The following is a 26,854-nucleotide window of genomic DNA, read 5'->3' as shown; positions in this document are numbered from 1 at the left end:
AGTAAAGAATTTATGTGGCAATCGCTTGGTGATAGGAATAGAATCGAGTCGTTTTATCACAAATCACATAGGAAACAATTAACAGCTGTTACATATGGAGGCACAGTAACGTATCCTTATTTTGTAAATGCCATAATTTTAGAAATATTAAAATAAATTGTGTTTTGTCTTATGTTTTTGGGAAAAGTAATAAAGCATTAGCTTTTGTACATGGTGCATTTAAGAACTAACAACGTCAACTGGATATCTGAAAATAGAGAATCAAGTCGGTTTTGTGGACATAGCATATTTTTAGGCTATGATATATTATATGTTAGGCTATTATAGGCTATAAACGTATCGTCATTCTTTAAAAAAAAAAAAAGTACTTCTACGGATTTACCATTTTAAATTTTTAAGGGGTTGGGAACTATGGCGTTTAATCCATGGCGAAGAAACGAAAGCAAAGTATTGTTCCTGTAACATTTTTATCGGTCTTTGCGACCAAAAATTGCAGCACTTCACGTTGTCCTTCCAGCGTCTATCTAGTGTCAAGTTTTGTATGACTATGAAGATAAAACATAAACAAAAGTACAAATAAAGTTACCTAAAAACAAAAAATTGAAGTTAAAAGCCTATATTTCAGGGCTTAAAAAATTACGCTGAAAAAATAATTTTTGTATGGTTTATTAAAATAATAGCCTGATAGGTTTTTTTATTGTTATAATGTAGTACTAGCCTACATAAACAGGAAGACATTGGATTTCCCAGCAGGATTGACCAACTATAATCGATATACAGGGAATACGAAAAGCAATGCGCCCCAATTCTTTCCAACTTTGGTAGAAAAACTTCATCAACAAGACCGTATTTGTTAATAATTATTTTCATGAAACTCTACAAGTTTTACCACAGTGCCTAAAATGAAGAATGAAAACCACCTAACCCTACATAGTTTCCCCCTCATACACTATGTTTCTTTTTATACCCGTGAACAGAATAATTTTTATTATTAATAAGCTACGCCGCTTTTTGAGAAATTATTTCAATTCTATTACGACTAAGAATGTAAAACATAAAACACACAAAAAGTTCAAGTAAAGTTAATGAAAACGTAAAAATCGTTTCAGAAATCTGTATTGCAATGCTTTGAAAAATTGCATTAAATAGTAAATAAAAATATGTTCACATGATTCGTGAAATTAATTACTTGATTTTTTTTTATGTTTTTTTTATGAAGTATGACAGAATGATTAACTCACCCAAAGCCACAAGCGGGGGAAATAAATAGAGATATACTCAAAATCTTTCCAACCTATGTAGAAATACTTCATTCAAAGACTGAACTTATTAAAAATATTTGTTTTCGTGACATAGATGAATATTAGTCGTACTTTGTATTGCAATTTAATAAAATTTTCAAAAATAAATTGTTCGGTGTTTTTCTTTTTTTTTTTTTTTTTTTTTTTTTTTTTTTTTTTTTTTTTCATAATACAGGAAACGAAGAATAAAAGGCACTTTATTCTGCATATATGCCTCATCTTAAGGCGAGTTTGGTCATGAGTAAAATAATCGTTTGATTATTAAAATAATCATTTACTCTTCATTTTGTTCAGTATTATTACAAATCCCTTAGCTATTATGTTGCATGTCTGTCAGTTGTGATTGTTTTAACGTTTGCTTTTGAATTACAGGAATTGACAGAAGCTGAGAAACTAGCTCTTTCTTCCATGTCTCTTAAGGAAGCATTAGAACGACGTCGTGAACTCGGACAAATTCGTGCCCTCCAAGCTCATCAGGAAGCTAAGGCTAGGAGACAAAATAAAATTAAAAGCAAAAAGTAAGTATTGTTGTTTACAGCTGGAGCAGATACCGTGTTTGTATGAATGTGAATATGTTTTCATACTAGATTAATACCAAGAATTGAATTCTCTATAATATTGTTGGGTTTTGTTTTTCTTTTACAAGTTACTACCGAGGACCCCTCCCCCCCCCCCAAAAAAAAGCGAAAGAAGAGCTGGATGACATAAATCAAATGCTGATTCATAATCATAAGGTCATAAGGTTGGTATTCATAATCACCTAATAGTACTGCCAGTTCATCTTAAGGTTAAGCCGTTGTTGACCTAGCTCCCCCGAGTTCAAAGTTTTTATTTTACATTAAACTCTTTCCGAGTTAAATCTTAAGTTTAAGTTTTATATCGATATCAAGCTAGCAAGTTCAAAGAAAACTATTTTTTCAAATGAGAGCACATTAAAGCTGAAAGTGACGATAAAGTATCGTGTATGTGCATTAGGAGGTAGGCATCTTTTTAACTACCTTGTTCTTTTATCTGGATTTCCAAAAAATTAAAATTGAATGCAAGAGCAAATTTAAAAAGACTGCCTTCTCTATCTTAGTGCTTCGAGAACAAAAGGCTAATTTGCTTTAAACATGAAAATTTTTAGTTTAAGTATTTAGAAAGACAGTTGACCAATAAAACACTTGTAATTATCAGCTGAATATGTACCGTATGTTTTCAAACATGTTTTCAGGGAAACACTTTTAGCCTCTGGCGTAAAGGCAGAGGGAGGTTAGGAAGTAGTATCCCCTCCCCCGTATGTAGTATAATTTCCGTTAATTGTAAGTTCTAACGTTCGCTATTTACTTTCACTTGACGTAAATTATGTTCTTTTAATTTAACTAATGTTCTTTTTTAATATCAGGGCTTTTTTTAGTGTGAGGGGGATTGCGGCAACGCCCCTCTTCTACCCATCATTTATATTCAACTTTGATTTTTGTTTAGCAATACTTCAAGAATCATAAACATCCATGAAAAAATGAGCGGAAAAAATGAGTTTATGAGTGGATCCACCTTCGTTTATTTAATAAAATAAACGATTTTATTCGGCATAGGGGTGCACAAGTCCAACTTATAGGGGGGAGGGGATTTATACAGGGGCTGGTCCAAAGTTTAAAAATGCTATACATTTCAGAGCAAGGTCTGAAATGTCAAAATACAGGGTCATAATGTTAACGTCTGTCATGTGGGCTCTTCTGGAAAATCTTGTTTTTATAGGATTGTAAAGCATCAAATAGAGCTTAAAATGGAGCTTAATAGTTGTGTTTATGGATTGTTTATTTTGTATGGACTCCACAGGCTATATTTTTCAGGAGGAGTGTGCCACTGGACGCTAATATGGCATCTGAAACTTAAAGGCTAGCCTATTGCATGAACCTAGTGCGTTCAATAAAGCTTATTGCAGTTAATTCTTGTAGGTTTGGCAATAAAAAAGACCTCTGATCAATTAAAAGTGATTGTATGACATCGCTTTCAGCCAATCAGGGGCTTTCTAGACTGAGAAACTTACGCAGATTAATTGCAATAATCTTTCAGGTTAATTGCAAAAGCTAGGTAAATAGCTTTCTGATTGTTCTGAATGAATTTTCCATCTTATAGTTTTCACTCGATAGCCGTCATTTTTTCTTGAAATCGTATCATTTTCTAAATCTGTGTTAAAGTCACCACAATGCAGAATTTTTTCCCTGATGCCCTAATTTTATGCATTATTTTTGATTACCTAGCGCATGCTAACGCGAATTTATTATTTGAAGTAGAGTTACGATAATTAGTTGGCATGTATACACATTATACCGTTACATCCCTTAATTCGTCAGTGATAAATAAACTCATTAGCAACAACTAGTTTGCCCTGGAAATTTTTATGAATAGAAACTGTCAGGTCACCGGACGGTCGGCCTCGAGTCGTTTTGGCCTTGTGGAACAGAAGCTTAAAACAAGTTGGGTCATTAATTATTGTTTTCTAGTGATTGGAACTGAGGGGGGTATGACTGGGGAAACGAATTATCGCTGGGAGCTGAACGCCTCTTAATCTTGGGGCAGTCGAAACTGTTGCTGATGTGATTACCAGAACGATTTGCACATTTCACATTAAATGCCGTACATGGACTATCGCGGCTGTTACTATGATCATTATCTCCACATCTACTACACTTCGGATCCTTTATACAATCACGAGCAATATGGCCAAAACCTTGGCACTTATAACACTGTTTGGGCCTAATCATGGGCATCGAAACACGGAATAAGGAAAATTCAATTATGATGCCGAATCTCACAACGTGTTCAAGATCTTCTTTGCTGCTAAAGGTGAGCTGCACGACAAAGAACTGACCAAAACGGAGCTGGTAATACTAGTAATCAAACTGGGAAAGGTAGACGCGTCGAACTCCTTATCAATTTGAAATAGACCTAAATGCTCGTTTTTTACCACTTTCGAGCGAATGTTAAGGTCTGCAGGGTTTGGTGTCAATCCTAAACCACCGTAGTCTGCCTGAGACTCTAGAAAGGCAAGCCCATTAGGCTAAGGTTACTTGTTTACCTATGAGTCCAAGCAAATTCAGTTCCCCCTTTTTCCTACAAGTCCAATCGACATTGTCTTTCATGATCCAACCCAGATTTTTTTTTTTTTTTTGCTGCGTGTCCCATTGATGTTGGGATGGGAGACAGGAGAACAATATCTCCTGGGCAACAAGAAGACATTTAGTGAAATATCGTGGCGGCGCTCATCCATCTGCCTCTTCACCATTTTGCGGTTAAGTATAAGAATGTTCTCTTGTGTTGTAAAGGAAAGAAACTTCTTCAATAAGATTTATTCCCGTAATTGAAGAGAGGTAATAGATTATTTGCCCCTCTCCCCATAAAAGGTCTTCCTGGATTTATCTGATGTTCCATGAAGAGTTAAGAAATTTAAACTTAAAAGTACTCTTTTTGAGGCTTTAGGAATACCATACCCCAATGCCCCGCAATAATACGTCACTATTTGTAAATTATCGAGCTTCAAATGAACCAAGATAGTTAAATGAAGCTAACTTCGAAATTAATATCTATACTAGCCGTATATTTTGTTTGGACGAAACGCATCGTAAGGAGCTATTACTACTACTTCTACTAACAACTCACAGCAGCCCCAAGCCAACTGAGGCCAACACAGCTATGCACGCTCCTCTTCCATCCCAATCTATTCAAAACCTCTCTCTTTACATCCTCTCAGGAAGTTCCCATTTGCTTTAAATCTTTCTTTATGACGTACTCCCACCCTAGACGTGGACGACCTGCTTTCTGTTTAGCCTGAGACGGTTGGCCGAAAAGAATAATCTTCGACAATCTGTCATCCTTCATCCGCACAACGTGGCCTAGCCACCTCAACCTTCCTTTCATTATAGCCCTAGAGAGCGGTATTGAACCAAATTTTTCGTATAGCCTATTGTTTGAAATATGGTCAGTCAGTCGGGTACCCAGAACAATCCTTAAGCAATTTCTCTGGAAAACATCTAGCAAATCTCCATCCGCTTTTCGGAGCGTTCATGCTTCAGACCCATATTTGACCACTGTCATCACTGTAGCTTCTAATATTCTAATCTTGGTTTGCAGACTTATCTTCCAGACTTTTTCTTCCAGACTTTTTTTTAACTGTGAAAAAACACCCTGAGCCTTGGCTGTTCTATATTTAACATCTTCACTGCTCCCACCATCTTTACTAATAATACGACCAAGGTAAGTGAAGCTGCCCACCTGATCAATCTTTTCATTACCCAACATCACCTTTTCATCTTCACTTATTCCTAGCCTTAGTGACTTAGTCTTCCGAACATTAATTTTCAAAACCAATTCTAGCACCCTGAACTCGCAAAACCTCTAAAACTTCATTCATTTTGCTCACACTTTCATCTAGGATGCTTAAATCATCAGCATAATCCAAGTCCAGAAGACTTTTTCCTTCCCATTTGATTCCGTGGCCTCACATTGCCTTTCCTGTGCTCCTTAAAACAAAGTCCATCAAAATAATCCATACAAAGGGGAATAGAACACAACCCTGCTTAACTCCTGATTTAATACAAAACCAGCTGCTAACCTCACTTCCTACCCTAACCGCGGCAGTGTTATTCTCGTACATAGCACTAATCACTTTAATGTATTTGTCTGGTATACCATACAAAAATAAAACCTTTACTAAAGCTCTTCTATCAACAGAATCGAACGCTTGCTCATAATCTATCAAACTGAGGACCAAAGATGTTTGAAAACTCAGGCACTTCTCAATTATTAGCCTAAGAGTGAAAATTTGGTCGACACATCCTCTGCCTTTTCTAAAACCGCACTGCTCTTCTCTTAAAACTGTGTCTACGGCATCTCTCAGTCTAAAAAGTATCATATTACTAAGTAATTTACTACCTACAGAAACCAGACTAATCTCTCGATAATTACCACACTCACTCTTATCATCTTTCTTATAAAGTGGCTTAATTAAGGTTTTCCTAAAATCGTTAGGTACTTCCCCTTTTTCAAAAATCATATTCATAATTTTCAGTAACTTATTTCTAACCTCAGAGCCACCATATTTAAGAAACTCATTTGCCACCCTATCAGCACCTGGAGCCTTATTATTCTTTAGTCCTTTTAGTAATGTTGCTAATTCCTCCTCACAAAACAAATCTTCCTTCACATCCAAGGTATCACAAAACTTTTTCATTTTCCTCTATAGTTTTTCCTGTAGCTCTCTCTCGGTTAAGCAAATTCTCAAAATGTTCGGCCCATCTCTCTTTAGTTTTTTCCTTATCGCTAATTGCGACCCCATTCCTATCTTTAACTGGGCCAAGTCCGGATTGACTGCCCCCTCTCAATTTGTTAAAGTGCCAGTACAATATTTTACTATTATGCCATCTAGCTGCCTCTTCCAGATCCTCGGCAATTTTATCCATGGCCTCCACTTCACACCTCCTCAGTTCATATTTTAATGCTTTCTCAACTTTCTTTACATTTATTTTGTTTTCATACGATCTATCACTCAGATAATTCTTGTACAAGTCCTTTCTTCTTTCTATTAACCATAAAGCTTTTTCACTAATATTCTTAGCTGCAGTTCTAGCTTTCTTCCCTAATACACCTTCAGCAACTTCACAAATTATTTTTCTAAAATTATTCCAACCATCTTCCACATTATCTAATTTTAAACTCTCAAGTTTAGTATTCAACTGTTCCTGGAAAGTTTCTCTCAAATCCTCAGCCTGTAGTCTACCAACATCATAACTTCCCGGGAGTTAGTTACCCTTCCGATATTTCAGCTTTAAATTAACCCTTGACACTACTAGATGGTGACCTTTACTTTTAACATGAATAAGGTTTGCTGTCTTACCATCACGTGAATACCATGTTAACTTATGAGCCATTTTATGACCAAACACCATATTGGTTATAACTAGATTGTTTTACCTACAAAATTGCAAAAGTCTGTATCCATTACTGTTTTCTCTTCCTACACCAAATTTACCTAGGCTAGGATACTATCTATCCCTATTTCTACCAACCTGGGCGTTAAAATCTCCCAGTAATAACATCATATTTCTACCTGGTACCCTGTCTATTTGCTCCTGTAACTGTAAGTAAAATTCATCTGAGTCACTAGTATTTCCGTCAGTCGGTTCTACAGGGGCGTATACTACTATAACTGATACCCTGAACTTTCTAGTCATAAAATGAACAACTAGTATTCTATTATTAATACGTTTCCAGCCTAAACAAAACTTAGCAGCTTCTTTCTTGATCATGAGCCCTACTCCCTGTCTATGTACCCCATTCTTCCTGCCTGAGTAAACAAATTCTATATCACCTAGTTTCATGCTTCCTACCCCTTGGGATGTGAGTTTCTGAAATTTCTAATAAATCCAGTTCGAATCGTCTGAAAACGTCAGTCAAAATGTCGATACGATAGTCATTTTTTAATGTCGTAACATTGCGAGTTCCAATTTTCATGTTCTTTAAATCATTGAAATTATTTTCGCCTCAGGAAAAGCAATGATCCCGGATACCAGTGCAGGACGGGGATCACATATCTTCTCAAGTCTACACCGAAGTGCTTAAGCCGGTTTAGAATCGGACAGCAAGAAGTCCCTGGACCCTATGAATGGAGCTTTGTGCAATCCTGGGTCCATCTTGGTCACAACATGGTTTTCAGCACTTGGCGATGCTCATCTATCAACAAGAGTCGAAATCCTGCACAGGCAGTCTCAAGCCTATTACCTCCGACTCATTATATATTCATGCCTGCAAATATTAGGCTGCTACGGGAAGGCAACCCATAAGAGGTGAATCATATAGGAAGAGGTTTTTTAGCCCGAAGACACTCGTCAAAACATAATAAACCCAGAAGAATTGTCCGTTAATCAGAATCTCATACACATACTGTGTTATTTACTAGGCTCTAGTGTCCTCGAAAGGTACCACTCCTCGAGTAAAACTAGAGTTGGCTACTAGATCCACAGTCTTGCAGATACCCCGAAAAGGTTGAGGCAGCCCTTCGCAGAGGCCGTTGCTCATAGATCTGGATCTTACGCCCTACCACAGTTGTCCTCCCATAGAGGATCCTCCCGCGGTGGTGTTCTGCATCACCATGCAATTTAACCCATTACTGGGAGAAGGTTTGTAACTCATGGGACTTGTGGACAAACCAGTGGGCCCTTTTGAGTGTACGTTTGAGGGGCCTTCTTCCTCCTCTGCCTTTATGGATGACCCCGGACGAGAACGCCCCAGTTTCTATTATGGACCCCCAAGGACAAGGTCCCCCCTTGGTCCTCCTATGGAGGTACCCTACATATCTGTAGAGCGTTCCCCTATCGCCACCTGGGGACACGCTGAATGGCCTGGGGGAGGCCAGGAACATAAAAATGAAATTAATTAAAAATATTATGTTTCCTTTAAATATGGAAAATGGTATAGTATTCTGTATGACTTTTTAAACATCAACTTATTATAGGGAAGTATGAACAAAGTTATACAGAAGACTTTTCTGGTTTTCTTACTTTATATAACTCAACATTAGCTTGTAAAACTAACGTCTAGCCGAATTTATTGATTTACTTCAACATTAGCCTGTAAAACTAATGTAAAAACTAATGTAAAACTAATATGTAGCCTGTTTTATTGATTTACTTCAACACTAGCTTGAAAAAATGCCAAATAATTTTTTTTATTTTGAAACATTTTTGTTTATTATTTATTAATACATTATGACTATAAGAAAATAAATCATGGGAAAATGACAAGTTATGGAAGGAGTTTGTTGATTTAAAATAGGTGGTGCCCGCCACCCTACGGGTATTTTAGAATGTGCCCTAGAGTAAAAAAAGGTTGGGAACCCCTGGTGTATGTGTTTAGTGACTCGAAAATGCAAATTCGACACATCTTGTCTTGTGATAGAAATTTTTCAGAAACAAATCTCATCTTGTCTTACTTTTTTTCCTTCTCTTCTGTGTCTGATCTGCGGAAAGCAATGCACAATAACTTAGCCCAAATAATAATAACTCACAATCAGTGAACTTTAACGCCCTGGAATGAGAGCAACCCCAAAGAAATTGAGAGTTCGATGATATGTGTCAAAATCAGCCTTGATTGTTAAATGCTGGAAAATACTAACAACTTTAGTGAAAAAAAAAATTCAGAAGTTTTACAGTATAATCTGGGTTTGAAAAAGAACGGGTTCATTAATACACCAAAATTATGGCGAACTTTTGCACGACTATACTTTTCAAGAAAGCTAGTGACAAGTTTCAGCATTTTAGTTCAAAATTAAAATTTTGAATATATCAAAGAATTTTATATGTAGAGAATCTACGTTAAAAACATAACGCAACCAGACAATGTTGAAATTATGAACTTACAGGCGCACGTAACCTATATGAAAGTTCTAGTGTCTAGTGTCGTTTGAAAAAGAAACTTTACAAAACACAACACAAATTTGTTAACACGCATTTTTGTTACTTGAATTGGGAATTAAAAATTTACAGTAAATTATAGAACTCATAGCAGACAAACAATATTCTACTTCCAAAAATGGACTACTTATAGAAAGGTTCGTATAAAACCTAATTTATTAAATTGGTAGAAATATATCTAATGGTTACTGGTCCACGATATGGCGAACTTGTACAATTCCAAAAAATTTAAGCCTGATTCATACCCATACACAGGGTTGCCGCCTGATGAAAAAATAATCACTAGATTAGTGATTTATTGGTATATTTAGTGATTTTTTGGAAAATTTAGTGATTTTCTTCAATCTGATAAAACAAATCAAAATGAGTTGTTTTATCATAGTTTTCTACTCTCTGATCTTTTTTCAATACTGTCTTTTTTTTCAATTTATCCAAAATCTTATTTCTCTCTTTGCTCAACTAATCATCATGCTTTATTTCTCTTTGCTCAACTACTCATCCTGCTTTATTTGTTATTAGAGTTAAATGTGTCGAGATTTTAGGTTTACTACTAAGACACTTGGCATTTACTACCGTTTTCGTCCCTTTTCTCTATTTACTCTATCATTCGTCATTTGTTTCTCTATATTACTTTCATTTTCGTCACTTTCTTTTATTCATTTTAATTTAACCGAAGTTAAAGTAATTACCGGCTTTTTAATTACCAGCTGTATATTGAAAAGACAGCGCTTTGCTTAACAAACAGTAAGAGATTATAGGTTTTCCTTATTTTAAAGTAGCCTCTAGTTGGCTTTTCAAAGTTTTGGCACATTAAAAATCCCTTATGAATTTTTACCAAAATTACTTTGGGAATTCCCAGTGGAAGTTAAAAAAATTCACAAATGGACCCTTTGCCCTTGAGACGGTCAGCCGACGTAGAGTCTCACAAAATGATTTTTAACGTATAGAATCCCCTTAATATAAAACTAAGTTATTTCCAATTTTCTAAATAAATAGTTTAGTTCGAATGTTTTATTTATAACATCCATTTGCATTTATTTACAGCTTAGGCTTATTTTTTTACTTATGACAACGAAATATTAGGTTTTTCTGTTGTATTATTTGAGTTAGAAGGGTCAGGAACTTCTGTTGCCACGTCTACCCTGTCTTTAGAGAGTTTTAGAAAATGTTAAAACTCTCACATGTGTAAAACCTCACATAAATCATGTAATAGCACTCTAATCTCCCGTTATTTACACTTACCTTTATAATGAAAGAGTAGCTTAAATAGTTGCGCCACCGCAAACCATTACTATTTCTGAAACTGGGATGCTTCATATATTAATTTGATAATTTTGAATCGGTTTACTGTCTAGGGGTTTTCATTCGATGGCTTTTTCTCTGTCTTTGAAGCAAAATCATTGTTTTGTGCCACAGAATCTCACTTTGCTATGGCTCAATAATTTTTTTGCTGCTTAAAAAGCGAGCTAGAAATTTAAGTTCCGCTAGTTCCTCTATTCTGTTAGTATATGGCTTTCTCCCAATTTTCTAGGACCATTGGTTCGATACGATCACCCGTTGGGGGGGGGGGACAGGAAACCAATCCGCCGCTCTCTGATCATTCTTGCCGGAAAAAATGGAAAGTTTCGCATATCTGTAGATAGAGGCTTCAAACCTCTTCAAAAAGATTGTCTCTAATGCTGAATCTGATTGTGTAACTCTTATCTAGATCACTCGCGCTTTTTGGCATATTTTCCCCCTTTTTGCAAAACCAGAAAAAAAATCGGGCTTGTAACTTTGGTGGGTAACCTTAAATTTGATAAATCTTATGTATTTAGAATCACCATAAAAAGCAAATTTCTTTTTATGTTTATAATGTTACCAAATTTTGTTCTTCTTAGATTTTTGGGTACCATTAGCACAAGTCGCTCCTTACGAACAGTTCGTTCCCACGAACTGTTTGATATCACTGCCTATCACTGGTAACCGTTAGTGTTAGTATTGGGCGATATTTTGATTAATCGATATATCGATATTTTTACTTCTGTATTCGATATATCGATATCGATATTTCGGATCAGTTTTTTCCTATCTCATGGATTTGCCGAAGTTCAGTAACGCAAACAGTAAATAAAGGGTATTTTGCATAACTTTTTAAAAATTCAAATAATATAAAATCAAAAAATAAAAATAAACTTTGATTACATAAATGAATATAATAAAAACCCAGATTTGTTTGTTTTTTTTTTTGCTACATACACAATTGTTGAAAGCCTGACAGAATAAAGGATACACAATATTCTTTCTGAAAACTTCCCCCACCCCTTAAAAAACAACAAAAACATTCTATCGAGACAAAATTTAGCTATAGACTAAGCTATGTACAAGGTTGGGGAATTGAAGGTTGAAACGGAAGTGACCCCAAAAATATGATCTATGAAAAAAATTGTATGTTATTGCCTATAGGGTGGGGGGATAGCGGGCTATCATTTTTAAGTGATAATATGTCAATTTTTTATTGAAAGCAGGGATGCCAAAAAGCTAATTATCTTTTTATTTAAAGCGGAGATGGAAGAAAATGATATCAAATTCCCTGGGAAACCATTGAAATACTTTGATAGACCCAGGGCCCCCATTAAGACTTTTTCATTGTCTTGGGTATTTTTGGATTTCTCATAGACTACTGGCCTAATTTGGCTTTTGTGTGTGCTCCCTTTTAATTTGACTCCTTGGATCTTAGTGAATATCACGGCGAATCTATTATCTATCGTTTCAATTATTATGCGGCGGGCCCGAATCGTAATTGCCACTTTATTTTTTCCAGATTTCTACTTCTCTTGATTAATAACGAAAAAAACCAGCGATTAGCTAGTGACTTACAAAGTTTTTAACATTGTCCGCGCCGCATCCGGGCTTCCCTTATCGGCACGGCGCAGGGTAGGGTTCTAGTAATAATATTCGTAAAAAAATAATAAATGCAAACCAGCCGATTACTTTACTTGACTGTAAATAATGTTTCTTCCAAGGTATCATCGACTCTTAAAAAGGGAGAAATTGAAAAAGCAGCTAAAGGAATTTGAAGAGCTCCAGAAAACAAACCCAGGTGCTGCTCTGGAAAAATTACAGGAAATGGAACTTCAAAGAATCGAAGAAAGAGCTAATCTTCGGCACAAAAACAGCGGGAAATGGGCGAAAACCCAGGCGATTCGTTCAAAATATAATACTGAGGTAGGGCGTTTTTCTTTTTTCTCTTCTTTCTCTTTCTCAGTTATTGAAGGCATAGGGCCTATCGACATCATGTTCCAGTTGTTTCAGGTCAGTGAAACCTCAGGAATATATCTGCAGGTACTAGTCAAACTAGTTCCTGGTAAGGGGTTTTAAGTTCCTACACAACCCCTCCCTACTTGTTAGCCTAAAAAAAAATAGAGCTTTGTTGAGATCCTCGAGTTTTCAGGACCAAAGGCTTTGATAATCCGGACTTGTACAACTTGTGCTGGACTCTTAGAAATTAGAAGTTTTTATAAGGTCGATTCATCTTCGATGAATCGCTTAAGAATTACAGTTAGGCAAGGAGTGAAAGCAGAAACTGGGAGATATTGTTGTGGACCCTATTTTTGACTTTGTATGTAATCTTGGTGGTCGCTTGAATACTGATGTGTGTACGTGTGTGTCTGTTGGTGTCTTTGTTTTTCTTGTCAGCGTGACAGTATGTTTAATTTAATTTTCAATTAAATTAATACATAAAGACAAAATCCGCAAGGTTCTGAATATACCATTAGTAAATATATCCTAGTCGTTAAAGCTAAATTTTTGTTAGCGACTCATCGGTGGACATAAGAAACCTTTATATTATTTCCTTCGAGACTTTGTAATATGCGTTATACTCTTTTGGTAATATTTTGTTAGGAAGTATAATATATATTCTTTATTGTATCGTCAGCTATTTTCAACGGTGCCGGCAGAGTTGAAACGTGTCCCTTTTCCCTTCTTGGGGGATTTAAAACTCACGGAAACTGTAATTTCTTGTAGCTCTTGGAAAAAGATGCTCTTTTTTGGCGGCAAATGTTTTTAGAAAAATTTTCCGCTCTAGAGATAGATGAAAGGTTCCCATTCTCCCCCCCCCTCCAAACTTAGGATAATTTTATGGGTGTCAGTAGTTGTTTGCGTTTCCAGTAAAATCTAGAAAGCACGAGTATTTCTTTTTTTAGGCAAAACAGGCTCTGTCTGAACAGCTTGAAATTGGGCGTCGATTGAAAGAAAAGGTAAAAGAAAATGATTCTTCATCAGAGGACGAAGAAGAAGCTCCAATTGTATTTGCAGCCGATTGTAAATTCAGAGAATCAAAGAATCCATGGCTAGTTCAAGGAAAACCCACCGTTGCTTCGGAAAAAGAAAAGGGAGAAGACACCCCGAATTATAGAAAGTTTTGGGCTAATGTCAATGCTGAAAGAGAAAAGGCTAAAGCAACTGAAGACACTGAAAAAGTAAGCCTAGGTGACGATGAGGCCTCAATTAAGGATGAAATAGACGAAGAAAGCTCAAGTGAAAAGGAAGAAGAAATAGAAGAGGCACAAGCTGATCCTAAGTTTGGAGATGCAGATGTTATTCGACCTCTTCGTGGTGATGGAAAATATGTAAGGATACGGAGTAATGAAGAACTTGACGAACAAGCTGGCCAAAAGGAAAGTCCTGTTACAGAATCAAGAAACCTGAAGACCTTGTCTAAGAGTTTGGAACAACTACCCGACCAAAAATCTGGTAAGCCCATCTTTTTGCTGTTTTTAATGTAGATTAATCCAAAAAAACTTTTTGCACAAAATAAGTTTTTCAAAAGAAAAGCAAAGAACTCCATTAAATCAAAAATGAACAAAAATAGAATCAAATAATCTACCAAGCATACTACTACCACAAATCAGTATCAATAAATAAGCGAAACCCAAAACAATCAGAAATTAAAATAAGTCAAACTCAGAACGAGTAGAAATTAATCTGAAATTTTTCACTGCTTTACTGAAAAAAATTCGAATGAATTTACTGAAAAAAAATGTGCATTGTTAGTTTAATATACATTAGCTGGTTTTTATTCCTTAAAATCTGAACTAATTTTTGATTTCTTAAAGTTGTAAAAGTGAAAACATTTGAAAGAATTTTTTTGTAAAGTACAAATTATATTCTGGCTTTTAGAAAGCATAGGGTTTAGAACCCTACTCGGATAATTTTCTGCTCCTGTTGAGTTTCACTTATTTTAATTTATGTTGGTAATGTGTTTCATATATTTATTAACACTAATATTGTTGCTGTTGTGTGCTATATAAATTAAACGATTTTTCCTGTCTTCGTTTCTTGTTTAATGTAGTTTTTCACTTTTTTTGAAAAACTTAGTCCATGCAAAAATTGTATTTAATTAATTTTTGTTCGTTTTATGTTGACATGCTCTTTTTAAGCGAGAAAGACTGAGCCTCTTCTGAAGTTAACAGCCATCCCTTTCATAGAAACCTTTAATACCCCCAGGGCATAACTTACAACCCTTGTCCCTAATCTCTGGGGTTTGTTTCAACCCCCAAAACCTTGTTATATGATATTTAGACTATTTTGAATAGAATGGCTATCTCAAAATTTCTATTAGACGCATTTCGGGACAATACGACGTGTGTGGGGGGAGGAGGTAGCTGCCCTCCGATCACTTTGACTCTTAAAAAGAGCACTAGAGCGTCTGATTACCTATCCAATGAGCCACCTCCAAAGTTTATATGACCACACTCTATCAAAACCCTATATGCCCAAGGGTATAACTTACAGCCCTTGCTCTGAGGGCTGGGGGGATTTTTTTATCCTCAAAGACATAATTTCCAGACCTTTCTGGAAGGCTGAACGAAATGGCAATATCAAAATTTGATTGGAAGTGCTTGGGTAAATGATAGGCGTGGGGGGGGGTGCCCTCTGATCACTTTCGACAAATAAAAAAGGAACTAGTCCTCTCAGTTTCCAATGGAATGATCCCTTTTTGAAGTTTTTACGACAACACTTTTTATAAAAAATATAAAATGCCCCCAGGACATAACTTAAAACATTAGCCCTGAGGGCTGTCAGGGGGCTGTCATACTAAAAAAAAAATTCGGGACCCTTCAACAACGTTCAACAAAATTGCTATCTCAAAATTTCTATTAGACGCATTTCGGGACATTACGACGTGTGTGGGGGGAGGAGGTTGCTGCCCTCCGATCACTTTGACTCTTAAAAAAAGCACTAGAGCGTCTGATTACCTATCCAATGAGCCCCTCCAAAGTTTATATGACCACACTCTATCAAAACCCTATATCCCCAAGGGTATAACTTACAGCCCTTGCTCTGAGGGCTGGGGGGATTTTTTATCCTCAAAGACATAATGTCCAGACCTTTCTGGAAGGTTGAACGAAATGGCAATATCAAAATTTGATTGGAAGTGCTTGGGTAAATGATAGGCGTGGGGGGGGGGGGTTGCCCTCTGATCACTTTCGACAAATAAAAAAGGAACTAGTCCTCTCAGTTTCCAATGGAATGATCCCTTTTTGAAGTTTTTACGACAACACTTTTTATAAAAAAATATAAAATGCCCCCAGGACATAACTTACAACATTAGCCCTGAGGGCTGTGAGGGGGCTGTCATACTAAAAAAAAAATTTCGGGACCCTTCAACTACGTTCAACAAAATTGCTATATTGAAATGTTGATCGGAAGTGTTTGGAGAAATGATGGGCGGGAGGAGGGGGGGGCATTCGCCCTCCGATCGCTTTTGACTATTAATAAGGGCACTGGCCCTCTCAATTCCCAATTGAATGAGTCCTTTTTGAAGTTTCTACGACAACGCAGGTAAAGACCTAATTTTCTATTGAGACAAAATTTAGCTATAGACTATGTACAAGGTTGGGGAATTGAAGGTTGAAACGGAAGTGACCCCCCAAAATACATAGGGCATAACTCGCAACCCTTGCCGTGAGGGCTGTAGGGGGATTGTCATCCTCAAAGACATAATTTCCACACCTTTCAACTACGTTGAACAAAATTTCTGTGTCAAAATTTTGATTGGATGTGCTTGTGGAAATGATGGGTGTGAGAGGGAGTTTAGTTGCTCTCCAATCACTTTCGATTATTAAAAGGGTCACTAGGCCTTTGAATTTCCAATCGAATGAGCCCTTTTTGAAGTTTCTACGAAAACACTTTCTATAAAAACCTTATATGCCACCAGGGTATAACTTACAACCTTGCCCAGGGGGGTTTGGGGGATTTGTCATCTTCAAAGACATTATTTCCAAAAGTTTCAACTACGTTGAACGAAATGCATATCTAAAAATTTTGATTCGATGTGTTTGGGGAAATGGTGGCCGTGAGAGGGGTGTTAGTTGCTCTCCAATCACTTTCAACTATTAAAAAGGGCACCAGTTTTTCCAATTTCCTATCAAATGAGCTTTTTATGAAGTTTCCACGACAACGTTTTCAATAGAAACCCTTGTGTGCCCACGGGGCATAACTTACAACCCTTGCCCTGAGGGCTCTGAGGGGGTTATCCTTTTCAAAGACCTAATTGCCAGGACCTTCAACTAGGTTAAACAAAATTACTATCTAAAAATTTTGATTGGATGTTTTTGGGGGAAGTGTTGGCATGAGAAGGGGGTTAGCTGCCCTCCAATTACTTTCAACTATTAAAGAGGGCGCTTGCCCTTTCAGTTTCCAATCGAGTGAGCCCTTTTCGAAGTTTTTACGACAAATCTTTCTATAAAAACCTTATACGCTCCCAGGGCATAACTTACAACCCTTGCCCTGAGGGCTATGGGGGAAATGTCATCCTCAGACATAATTTCCGGACCTTGGAACTACGTTGAACAAAATGTCTATCTCAAAATTTTGATTAGATATGTTTGGGGAAAGGTGGGCGTGAGAGGGGGGTTAGTTGCCCTCTTACCACTTTCGACTATTAAAAAGGCCAATAGCCCTTTGAATTTCCAATTAAATGAGCCCTTTTTGAAGTTTCTACGACAACGCTTTCTATGAAAACCTTATATGCCCCCCAGGTGTAACTTACAACCCTTGCCATGAGGGCTTTGGAGGGAGTGTCCTCCTCAAAAACATAATTTTCAGATCTTTTAACTACGTTGAACAAAATTACTATATAAATTTTTTTTGACTGGATGTGTTAGGGGAAATGGTGCGCTTGGAAGGGGTGTTAGTTGCCTTCCAATCACTTCCGGCTATTAAAAAGGGCACTAGCCACTCCAATTTCCAATCGAATGAGCCCTTTTCGAAGTTTCTACGACAGCTCATTTGATACGAAGTGCCCTGGTCTAAAGGAGAAAAAAATAATACGTTGTGCCAACATCGTTCTTTACTTAGGCAGCGCTATTGCGCTGCCTATGGAAAAAATTTTCGAAACGAGGACTAACCTGGGGCTAAATGTCTGTTTTTGCTTCAGCCCTAATAATTTCCGTCTTTCTCTTTTCTCGTTTTTTTTTCTTTTCTTATACTCCATTTGGTATTGTGTTTGCAACAGGTGATAAATAAATTCAGTTCAATTTACGATGGGGTCCTGGTTATTTCCCCCGGAGAATCCCCTCCGCATGAAAATATGACAGAGAAAGTATGACAAATAAAAATAATGAAGAAAAGAAAAGTAATTTTGGAATAATCTACTTCCATTCCAAATATAGGCAGCATATGTGGTGTAGAATACATATTGTATTCAATTATAAATTTTTATTTTATTTATTTTTTCCTGTTTCTGCAGAATTTTTCTATCAATTTAAAATTTACAGCATTAAATCCCTGGGCCAAGGGGACTAATGTACAAAAAATGATTCAAAGGATTGATCCCTTTGAGAACAAAAGGGACTCAGAGGGCCGAATTTTTCTGATTGACCTTTAACTTGTATGAAACCTTGGGCTGAGGGGACCCCAATGCAGAAGGAAAATAAACAAAAACATTGCTTCCCCTCAAAAAGGCAGCGCAAAAAAGTGCAAAAAAAAATTCTGCTCACTTCAACTAGAAGCGGCCATCATAAAAACTTGGGAGGGGGCTAATTACATTGGAAACTGAAAGTTCTAGTGCCTTTTTTAAAGGCTGATAGCTACTGGAGGGCCATTAGCCGTCACTCGGCTTCTTTTCTGCTATCCTGCTCTCCTCTAACCCTTATGATATTGAATAAAAATTTCGTGATATCTATGTGGTTAAAAACCTCCGAAATGTCTAATAAATTTGCCTTTGGGGTTGATGTCACCCTTACAGTGCTAGTTTTAACTTTTATTTCACCCTGCTGAACCTCAAGAAACACGGAGAAAATAATTAAAAGAAAAGAAAGGCGTGAAAATATATTCCATAACCTACTGGTGTCGGTTATAATATTTATAGGCTACAGACATTTAACCACGGGGTTAGCAGCATTTTTTGTCTCTGGATCAAAATCAACCACAATGTGAATATTAAAGGGACGTGTGGGTATAAAAGGATGAAAAAGAGACAGTGACATTTTCATTTTAAAACAGTATTTTAGTGGATAAAGAAAAATTGTTTTAAGAAAATAATTACCATAGGTTATAAAACTTTAGTTGTTATTATAAAAACTAAATAGAATATTCTACGTGTCACCCCGCGGTGACCCGCAGGCTATAGGTTGCCAACGCCAGTTCTTTACCACATATTATGCCTAAGTTTGGGAATATAGGCAGAATATTCCGAAATTCCTAATTTTTCTATTATTTTTATTTGTTATGCTTTCTATGGCTGCTCGATTTTACGTGCAAAGGAGATTTTTCGCTGCGGGAATAAGCCTAGCACCATTTACGCTATAGTATTTTTTGTCAATTTGCAGTATATTTGTACAGTTCCACTGCCTTAGAAGCATAATCAGAGAGGGGCAAAAATAAAACGAAACAGCTGTAAACAGTATGAAAATATACAAAAAAAAAACAGATCTGATAAAAAAGATAGAAATGTAAAAAAAAAGTATAAGAAAGTCGAAAGAATCTAAGAAAATTTAAAGGTCAAATATCCCTGCTCCTTCCAGATAAATAATTGTGAAGATTGAGTAATGTAACTAAACTAGCGACAGAGAGGTTCTCGGCATAATAGACTAAAGAATTAATGGTATCTGAGCTGAAACTGAGAACGGTTTGGGAATCAAAGTGTAAACCATACTATGTACAAAACGATCGCCAAATGAAGGATAATCACTTTAAGAACAAAAGGAAACAAACATCGATTTTGAGAAAGGAAAATATAATAGAGTACCTCTCAATAAAGGAGGTCTTTGAGATGACCCATCTCATTTCTTCCGGTATATTCTATGAAGAATCGATTTTACTCTTTTCTTGAAGGGAAGGGATTGCTCAACCAATGACAGTTCGGACATCAGAGACAGTTCGGAATGACTATGTTGGTAAATAGCTCATATACCAACACAGCGCTTGACCGGTGACTTAAGCCAGGTGCTATTTTGCTTTATATTAAAAAAGTATTGACAGTGTATGTTGTGGAATTTTACCAGGTAAAATTTGGATACCTTTGAGTTAATGGAGAGGGACTCAAATAGTTCTGGTCCTATTTTTGCAATTGATGCATATACATGGGAGAACATCTGTTAACGATGTCGTGGTAAATTTTGGTGTGCCACAGGGATTGATCCAAGGTCCTCTGTTATTTTTAGTTCATTAGAGAGACCCTAAGTTGTGTTCTATATCCAAATTCAGGATTTCGCGGTACTGCCTGCTGCTGCGGTGAAGGCACTCAAATTATTACAACGACCCTGGTGAGCTGCTGGTATTTACAGATGACACTACAATAGCTTCCTGTAACTCAGCCATGACGACACCCAGAAAATACTGGGATTGTCTTTAAAGAAATTTACGTCTGAGTGTTTGTGAGTTTATTTTCCTCTACCGTTTTGGTGCCAGCGTCGAGACAGTAGACACCATCCTCCAGGACACCCGGCCTGGGCGGCCCCCGGTACATCTTCAGGACTTATTTCTGCCTTGCTTAGGAACTGATATAGGCTATCAGGCCATCTAATTCTTGGACGAACCATACTGTTGTTTCCACACGTTAGCCACGGGTTTTAAATCCTAAACGATGCGACAGGGGTTTCTCCGGTGGAGATGGTCGTACCATATAAGCGTACGCTATTCTGCTTGCAAGGAAAATTGAAAGTGCATCGTACGATTAAAAAACTGGGGTTGCTGATACCGCCGTGCCAGTGGAGTCCTTCTACATTTTAAAGTCCTGTTGGCCTAGTTTCTTAGGCATTTGCTAGGACTGAGCCTAGAAATATATGTTAAATAATTTGGGAGCAACGGCAAATGATTACCGAACTCCTGCACAAACATCGAATAGGTGGCTAGACTTTCCGTTGACGTTGTCATAGCTTATCGTTTGTTCATATAGTTTGCTGAAGAGAGAGCAGTACATCTGGGGCAGATCAGTTGTCCTGAGTATGAACCGCAGTGACTTCCTGTCCACAGAGTCAAAAGCGGATTTGAAGTTGACCAAGGCTATGAACGCCTTTTGTCGAATCTCCCGCGTAAGTTCCATTACTTGCCGCTGAGTTAATACCTACTTGCTTGTGGAACGGCCGGGCATGAATCTCGCTTTTTTATTTCTTCGGTTTTGCTCGTAGCATGTTGGAGCACCTGTTGAGGAGAGTCAAGGCAAACAGTTTAATAGGCAAGGGGAGCAACGTTATGCCGCTGTAGTAGAGCATTGGCTCTTGAAACCTTTTCATTTTTATTGTGGCAGGATTATTCCACCCCCCTCCCAATCCTGTGCAATAATCTCCGTGTCTCAGTGAAGAACCGAATTTGGAGCCATAGCAGCAAGGTAGGACCCTCACATTTAAAGGGCTTGGTGGTGATATTGCTGAAACCAGGTCTCGGACGAATTTATTGATTTTGTCTTGGAAATATGGCTCTTCGTCATGACTGACAAATGGAATCTTAAGTGCAGGTGACACGGCTCTTATCAGATCCGGAATAGGCGATGGGTCAGCGGCAACGTTGAATAGAATGGATACAAATCTGTTTGCTATAAACATCGACAAATCGTGTTTTCTATTCTTTTCAACGGCTAGAGCTCTTCATCCATATCAGGCGGCCAGAATAGGTTTTGTGAGGCATCTGGGTAAATTACTGGACCAAAATCTCTCCTTTTTACAGCACATCCAGGCTGTGGAACTGAAACTCTTGTGGTTTTCGCGTTATCAAGAAACTTGTGGATGCACTTACCTATGTTTTGTCCCAGGGCAGTGTATTTTATGTTGTTTTTTTTATTTCCTTATTATTCATTAATTAAACCTGGTGGAATCTGACTGAATAGAGAACAGGTGATTTTCGGGGTATTAAACCTAAATGAATAGTATGGACTGTGGTGTTTTTTCTTTGTTTTTTTTATTATTAAATTTTTACTACCTGAATTGTATGGTGTATTCTGTAAAGTAAAACAATTTGACATTTAATAGCCCAAGTATTGGGTGAAAAAAAGTCTCTTGTTAATGTGTGTCTGTAATAAGGTTTGAAGATTTGCTTTGGTGATTGATAAGTCTGATAATGTGCTGTGTAACTGCGTCTGAAAACTAATTCAAATCCCCCTCTTTAAGAGCTACTGGAAGTACCTTTCTCGACAACGAAAATTTTTCTCAATAAAACTACAAGCAGACAGAAGCTATCGATTTTTTAGGGGTGGGGCGAATGCCTCTTTAGGAGGACAACGGAGGCTTGCGTAAAAATTAAAAATAGTAACCTCTATAGTAAAATACCTCATATAATTATATTTCACCAACGTGGCATTGCCTTTTTACGTTTTTATTGCTATTGAAGTAATTTCCTAAATTGATTTGCTTTATGCTTGGATCTGCAGATGGGAAGAGTACTGGTTTTGACCCTCTCAATCCCTATAAGTAAGAATGTAGTATTTTTCTAATAATATTAGAAAAATTATTTTCTTTCTTTTTCTAGGACCAGTTGAAATAGACCCAAGCAAGTTCATAGTCATTGAGTCTAAAAAGATTAAATCCTCAGTGAATTTAAGTCTGGAAGATGGAGAAGACGAGGAGGAAGTTGATATGGGTGATCAACGAATGACTATTGCTGAAGCATTTGCAGACGATGATGTCATTGCCGAGTTTAGGTAGTGTATATAATCTTTTCTAAACTGACTTTTCCTGGGATTAACACATGTCAAATAATACGCTTTTGAGGTTATATACATTCCTGTAGTTTTATCTATTGGCGTAGTTAGAGGGGAGGGGTGGACGGATTCTGAGAAATAAAACACACAACACCCGCCATACTGCAGGTAATTACTTCTATTACTTTTCTCACAACAAAGGATAAATAATATAAGAAATTCCTGTCCGTATCCACACCTGCATTCAAGGGGGAGGAGACCCCTCCCCTCACTGAAATTCGTCTGAGTATCTTTATAACATATAAACAACATTGGCTTTAAAGTGCACTTTTTCCTCTCTTTCGGCAGGTTGTCCGAGATGTGGATCTACGTTGAGGTTCCTGGTCTGACTGTACTTCTTCTGAGCCAAACTGTCAATTTCTCAGATTTTGGGGATTGCCAAATATAGCCTAGCTTTATTGTTGTGGGATATTTTGTGTGTGTGTTTTGTTTTTTTGTCAGTTTGTATTTTCAAAAATCCGTGGCCCCTTGTCTCTTTATTTTGTAATGCCATTTTGTACGTCTCTGATTTTCTTCTTTTGCAGAATAAAAAAAAATAAATAAATAAAGCCCTACTAAGTTTAAAGTTTTTTTTAGCTTTTAAATACTTAAATTAATCCATATTATAACTTAAATGTGTGTAAATACTCGTGTTTTGTCGCTCCAACTTTCGTCCATTAAAAAATTCAGACGATCTAAACTGAAATCCAGATTGTCAAACGAAAAAGTATTAAATGTAAAAGCCTCTCTTTTAATGGCAATATATAAGGGATGGCTTGAGCCATGACATATCGATGACCGTATCATTTCAAGTACTATGGCTAGTGTAGAGGCCTCTTAAACAGACAAGTCTAGGACATGATAAGTAAGTGTGCTTGTTCACTTCTGCTGATTTTACAAGGTCGACACAGATAGCCGTAAATTATCTACTTGAACAATCCGAATCTTTATCCGCAAAAATTTGAACTGTCCACTTATTTCATTACTAAAATCAATTTTCAAAGCTCATTTTCTGTTAGCAAATTAAAAAGTATATTTTGATTGGATATGTTTGGGGAATTGATCGGCATTGTAGAGCGAATGGGATGGCGCTGCCTATGGTTGATTATCCTCCTTGTCAATTTCTTTAAGTTCCAAATTAATACACGCAGTCATTCCTGAGTTACGCCTTTTTGACAACCGTATGCACATACATGTTTTGATTTAGTTCAACGCTCTTCTAAATATTCTCTTTTAGGTTCACCTGAACGCCAATTGTTTTTTGGACACTAAAGGTCAAACGTGCCCACCTTTCTCAATAACAAATATTATATGTAAACAATAGGCGAATTGCAAAACCTAAGTCCTTGCCCCAACGGATACTGGGAGGGGGGGGGCTGACATCCCAAAAAACTTAGTTACCGGAGCTTTCTACTATGCTGAACAAAATGGCTATCAAAAACTTACTTTAGATATGGATGTGCGAGGAATTGATGTTAGCGTGGAAGCGGACTGGCTGCCCTTCAATCACCTTTGACTCTTGAAAAAGGCATTAAAACTTTCAATTTCCAATCGAATGAGCATCACTTTCAAAGTTTCTATGACAACTCCTTTTATGCGAAGTACCTTGGAAAAAAACTAATAATACGTTGTTTCCTGGATTTCACTGTTGTACTATAGGCTAGAGCTGTTCCGCTGCCTACGAAAGGTATTAAACTTGCCTGCTATCCAAATAAAACTCAAAAAGGTTAGGTAATTAAAAGAATAATGGACTTTCTTTAATTTATTTTTGAATCAGTTATTTGTTGAAAGAATGCTTTAATTTCATTGAAATTTGGAACTCTACATTGTATCTAGTAACAGTTGGTTGTGCAAATTTTTAGCAATTTCAAAGAGCTTCAACTAATCGTCTGCATTTAAGTGTTGTGGATCGATAGCAATAAGTTGACTTGGTTATAATTTAATTGCGCGAGAACCCGGCATTTTCTAATTTTTGTTCGAGGTCAAGGTGCAGAAAAAGTATCTTCCTCCTTAAGCTTTGTCTTTTTGTTTTACTTATAAAGTAAATAAATTTCTTTTATTGGGAAATGCTGGGATTGACACTGGCCTTGACAATTTTTTTCACTTTTTCCGAAGATGCTTTTGATAGCTGATGATTAATTTATTACCTTCTAAAGTAAATTGGTTTTTGAAAAAATGATCAGCCTCCTGCTTTAATAGATTGAAGTTTACATATATGATAGTAATTAAGATATTTTCGTTTCTAGCGAGGAAAAAAAGGATGCTCTAAGCTCTTCAAAATCAAAGAATATTGATTTATTTCTTCCTGGCTGGGGGAATTGGGGAGGCAAGGGTATAAAGATCAACCAACGGAAGCGGAAACGTTACATGATCAAAGCCCCTCCTGCTCCTCCAAGGAAGGATCACAATACAGGAAACCTAATAATTAACGAAGAGAAGAATGATAGTGTTCGTTCACACCAGGTAAATAAGCTCTCTTCTTCTTTTTTGTGCTTGTATCTGTTTACGTGTCGTCTCTCTCTTTCGAGCTATATCAAATTAATGTTTATCCATTCCAATTCCAAATACGTGCTTACCTCATGAGAAAAGTCCTTATAAGCTTCAATAGGAGCCAAGATTGGATCTTGGATTTTTAAGAATATCTCTCTCTCTCTCTCTCTCTCTCTCTCTCTCTCTCTCTCTCTCTCTCTCTCTCTCTCTCTCTCTCTCTCTCTCTCTCTCTCTCTCTCTCTCTCTCTCTCTCTCCGCCCTTTATTTTGTTATCTCTTTGTTTCTCTATCGCTTCCTCTTTTCTTCCCATCCTCTTTGAATTACTTGAAATTATGGAAATGTGTATGCTTTATAGGTAAGCGAGCTACCCTTCCCGTATACTAACGTTGAAGATTTTGAATCCAGTATTCGAGCACCGATCACCAGAACTTTTGTTCCTGAGACAGCTCATAAGAAACTGATTGAGCCCAAGGTTGTAACAAAACTGGGAAGTGTCATCAAGCCAATGGACGAACGGTCTTTACCAAAGAACACAAAAGTGAAAAAGAAGGGTATTGACTTTAGTAATGAATTAGAATAAAGCTATATTGTTAATTGCTCTTTAGACATTTACTTTTTCAAAAGTTTCTTGACAGTGAAGTCAGCAATATCATTTGTGACGCAGTGGTTAAATAGTTTTAACCTATTGTTTTAACGCTCACTATGTGGCCACCAAAGTATAATCACCTACGGAACAAGTACTGACAAAAACCTATCCTCTCCACACAAAAAAAGTGACCCTTTGTATACATATGCGAACCTGGCAACTAAATAGCGTAGTTACACAATTCAATACAGCTTTCCCGGTCACTCGTTGCCTGAATCACATTTTAGCATAGTTTATTGGCTGGGAGCACAGTACTTTGGCTCGGAGTGATTAAGTAGTACAAAATTTTGCGTCTAGAGGCGCTGAAGTGCGCGGGGTTACTTTTGGAGAACTTTGTCAGTACTTGTTCCGTAGGTGATTATACTTTGGTGGCCACAGTCATATGACTTTGAAACTTGAAATAACATCATTTGGTGCGATAGGACTCAGCTATAGTGCCATTAGAAGGCATTGCTATTAAATTAGTATTCGTCAAGGCTAGAAAGTCTAAGGATTGATGCTGAAAAGAGACAAATTTCTTAAAATAAGATATTACAGCGATCGTACATCCCTTGCCTCGGACTATTCTTGGTTCGTACTCCCAACAAAGCCACACTAGAATTGCATACTGACTTTCTGCCTCGCCTCTGTATTTACTAAAACCCGAAAGAGGAGGAGCAGTTTGACATAAGGCTCCTTTATTACGAGTGTGGCAAGCGAGTATAAACCGATATTTTGTTAAAAATCCCAGGGTAATTTTTTACACAGGTTGGTTTTTGTGTTCTACTGCTATGTCGGTTATTATATAACTATTTATCACAGATGT

The 26,854-nt window shown here is 37.0% G+C and overlaps 1 protein-coding gene across 1 annotated transcript in view; it reads left to right on the top strand.

Moving 5' to 3' along the window:
• Positions 1 to 25,997, top strand: part of LOC148956484 (U3 small nucleolar RNA-associated protein 14 homolog A) — a 50,840-nt gene extending 24,843 nt beyond the window's left edge. The window contains exons 4-9 of the mRNA XM_089108319.1: positions 1,674 to 1,819; positions 12,757 to 12,958; positions 13,939 to 14,488; positions 22,703 to 22,874; positions 25,160 to 25,376; positions 25,759 to 25,997. Coding sequence (XP_088964445.1) covers positions 1,674 to 1,819; positions 12,757 to 12,958; positions 13,939 to 14,488; positions 22,703 to 22,874; positions 25,160 to 25,376; positions 25,759 to 25,983 — 1,512 coding nt within the window. The 3' untranslated portion in view covers positions 25,984 to 25,997. The remainder of the gene's footprint in view (positions 1 to 1,673; positions 1,820 to 12,756; positions 12,959 to 13,938; positions 14,489 to 22,702; positions 22,875 to 25,159; positions 25,377 to 25,758) is intronic.
• The last annotated feature ends 857 nt before the right edge of the window (positions 25,998 to 26,854 follow it).

This window comes from Artemia sp. Qi Xiang Cuo, chromosome 1, assembly GCF_049724085.1.
Source record: "Artemia sp. Qi Xiang Cuo chromosome 1, ASM4972408v1, whole genome shotgun sequence".
NCBI lineage: Eukaryota > Metazoa > Arthropoda > Branchiopoda > Anostraca > Artemiidae > Artemia > Artemia sp. Qi Xiang Cuo.
Note: the sequence above shows the minus strand (reverse complement) of the source record. Positions and strands in the feature narration are given on the sequence as shown.